The sequence below is a fragment of the Carlito syrichta genome, unplaced genomic scaffold (genome assembly GCF_000164805.1).
Source record: "Carlito syrichta isolate Samal-C Ts95f unplaced genomic scaffold, Tarsius_syrichta-2.0.1 Scaffold289135, whole genome shotgun sequence".
Lineage (NCBI taxonomy): Eukaryota > Metazoa > Chordata > Mammalia > Primates > Tarsiidae > Carlito > Carlito syrichta.
The window spans coordinates 24428-27163 of record NW_007233231.1 but is presented as its reverse complement, the minus strand read 5'-3'; the positions used below and the strand labels follow the sequence as shown (position 1 = coordinate 27163).

General features: G+C 50.5%; 1 protein-coding gene across 1 annotated transcript in view; it reads left to right on the top strand.

Annotated features, from left to right (window-relative positions):
- Window positions 1-2736, top strand: part of GYS1 (glycogen synthase 1) — a 26502-nt gene that overhangs the window by 17098 nt on the left and 6668 nt on the right. The window contains exon 12 of the mRNA XM_021710472.1: window positions 1316-1429. Coding sequence (XP_021566147.1) covers window positions 1316-1429 — 114 coding nt within the window. The remainder of the gene's footprint in view (window positions 1-1315; window positions 1430-2736) is intronic.

Genomic DNA, 2736 nt, shown 5'->3' with positions numbered 1-2736 from the left:
CACGCCTATAATTCCGGCTACTCAGAAGGCTGAGGCGGAAGGATCGCCGGAGCCCAGCAGGTCGAGGCTGCGGTGGCCGGGAGAGGCCACTGCACTCCAGTCTGGGTGATGGAATGAGACTCCAACTCAAAAAAAAAAATTTTTTTTTTTGATTTATCATAGGGACCAGGTCTCACCCAAGTTTCCCTGACTGGTCTAGAACCTGTGGATTCAGGCAATCCTCTTGCCTCTGTCTCCCAAAGTGCTGGGATCACAGGTGTGAGCCACAGCACCTGGCCTAGGTGAATTTTTTTTCTTTCTTTCTTTCTTTTTTTTTTGAGTTGGAGTCTCACTCCATCACCTAGACTGGAGTGCAGCGGCCGCTCCCAGCCATCGCAGCCTCGACCTGCTGAGCTCCGGAGATCCTTCTGCCTCAGCCTTCCAAGTAGACGGAATTACAGGCGCGCGCTACCACGCCTGGCTGATTTTTTATTTATTTATTGTAGAGATGAGGTCTCACTGCCCAGGCAGGTCTCGAACCCATGGGCTCAGGCAATCCACTCACCTCAACCTCCCAAAGGCGTGGTATTACAGGCTGAGCCACTGAGCCTGGCTTTTTTCTTTTTTTTTTTGAGTTGGAGTCTCACCCTGTTGCCCAGGCTGGAGCGCAGTGGCATGCTCATGGCCACCGCAGCCTCGACCTACTGGGCTCAGGTGACCTTTCCGCTTCAGCCTTCCAAGTATCTGGAACTACAGGCGCACACTACCATGCCTGGCTAATTTTTTATTTATTTATTGTAGAGATGGGGTCTTGCCAAATTGCCTGGGCTGGTCTCGAATCCCTGGACTCAGGCAGTCCTCTTCCCTCCTCCTTCCAAAGTGCTGGGATTACAGGCTTGAGCCACCATGCCTGTCTCTTAGATGACTTTTCATAAAACACAACTCCCAGCAGCCCTCAAAGTTTGCTGCCATATTGGAACAGTCTCTTCCTCCATTGACTGGAGGGAGTTGTAGTTCCTTTGGGTTTCTGTAATGGCAGAGCCAAGTGTACAGAACAAGATAGCAACAACTCCCCATAACCCTTTGGGAAAGGGGAAGTTAACATTGGCTCTGTCTCAAAGGCTGCTGGGAATTGTAGTTATTTTAGGCACATGGGAGTTAAGGAAAAGAAAACCTTTACAACAGATGGAGCCAAGTAGAAATCCACAACTCCTAATGATTTCTTGGGTGTATTGCCTCACAACCTGGTGGGAATTGTGGTCTCCTTGGGTTCAGTAGGGAAGTAGTGGGTTCTCTGTGCTTTTCCTGACCCATACCCTATTTTTGGCCCCTACAGCGGCAGTCTTTTCCTCCCGTGTGCACCCACAATATGCTGGACGACTCTTCAGACCCCATCCTGACCACCATCCGACGAATTGGGCTCTTCAATAGTAGTGCGGACAGGGTGAAGGTGAGGGAACTAGCCCTAGGGGTGGGTTGGGTGTGGTGGGGGAGGGGGCTGGACCCTGGGTCTCATACTCCCCAATACCCCTTGGTTTGTTTGGGTTTTTTTGAGTTGGAGTCTCACTGTCACCTAGGCTGGAGTGCAATGGCACATTCACAGCCACCACAGCCTCAACCTGCTGGGTCAGGTGATCCGTCCGCCTCAGGCTCCCAAGTAGAATTATAGGAATGCACCAACATGCCCAGCTAATTTTTTTATTTATTGTAGAGACAAGGCTTTGCCAAGTTGCCCAGGCTAGTCTCGAACTCCTGGCCTCAGGCAATCCTCTCACCTCCACCTCCCAAAAAACTGGGATTATAGGCATGCACTACTGCGGCCAACTCCTCTCTAGTTTTATTTTTTGTTTTTTTGAGTCTCACTCTATTGCCCAGTCTGGAGTGCAGTGACACTCACAGCCACCCCAGCTTCAACCTGCTGGTCTCCAGCAATCCTTCTGCCTCTGTCTTCTAAGTAGCCGGAACTACAGGTGCACGCTACCACACCTAGCTAATTTTTGATTTATTGTAGAGATGAGGTTTTGCCAAGTTGCTCAGGCTGGTCTCAAACCCACGGGCTCAGGCAATCCACTTGCCTTAGTCTCCCAAAGTGCTGGGATTACAGGCTGAGCCACTGAGCCTGGCCTCCCCTCTAGTTTTTAATCAAAGGTACTGCTATGTCTTTTTTTTTCTTTTGAGTTGGAGTCTCATTCTGTTGTCCAGGCTCGAGTGCAGTGGCACGCTCCTAGCCACCACAGCCTCAATCTGCTGGGCTCAGGTAATTCTTCTGCCTCAGCCTTCTAAGTAGCTGGAACTACAGACACGCGCCACTATGCCCAGCTAATGTTTTATTTATTTGTTATAGAGACGAGGTCTCACCAAGTTGCCCGGGCTGGTCTCGAACTCCTGGGCTTAGGCAATCCTCTCACCTCCACCCCCCAAAGTGCTGGAATAGGCTTGCACCACTGCACCTGGCCTGGTACTATGCTTAGAAAGAACCCTGGCGTCTGAGTCAGATAGATTTGGGTTTAAAATCTTTGTACTGCCACCCACTTGCTGTGTGGCATTAAATAGTTCTTCAGCCGGGCTCGGTGGCTCAGCCTGAAATCCCGTGCTTTGGGAGGCTGAGGTGAGTGGATTGCCTGAGCCTGCGGGTTCGAGACCCACCTGGGCAACTTGGTGAGACCTCGTATCTATAACAAATAAATAAAACATTAGCTGGGCATAGTGGCGCGTGTATGTAGTTTCAGCTACTTAGAAGGCTGAGGCAGAAGAATT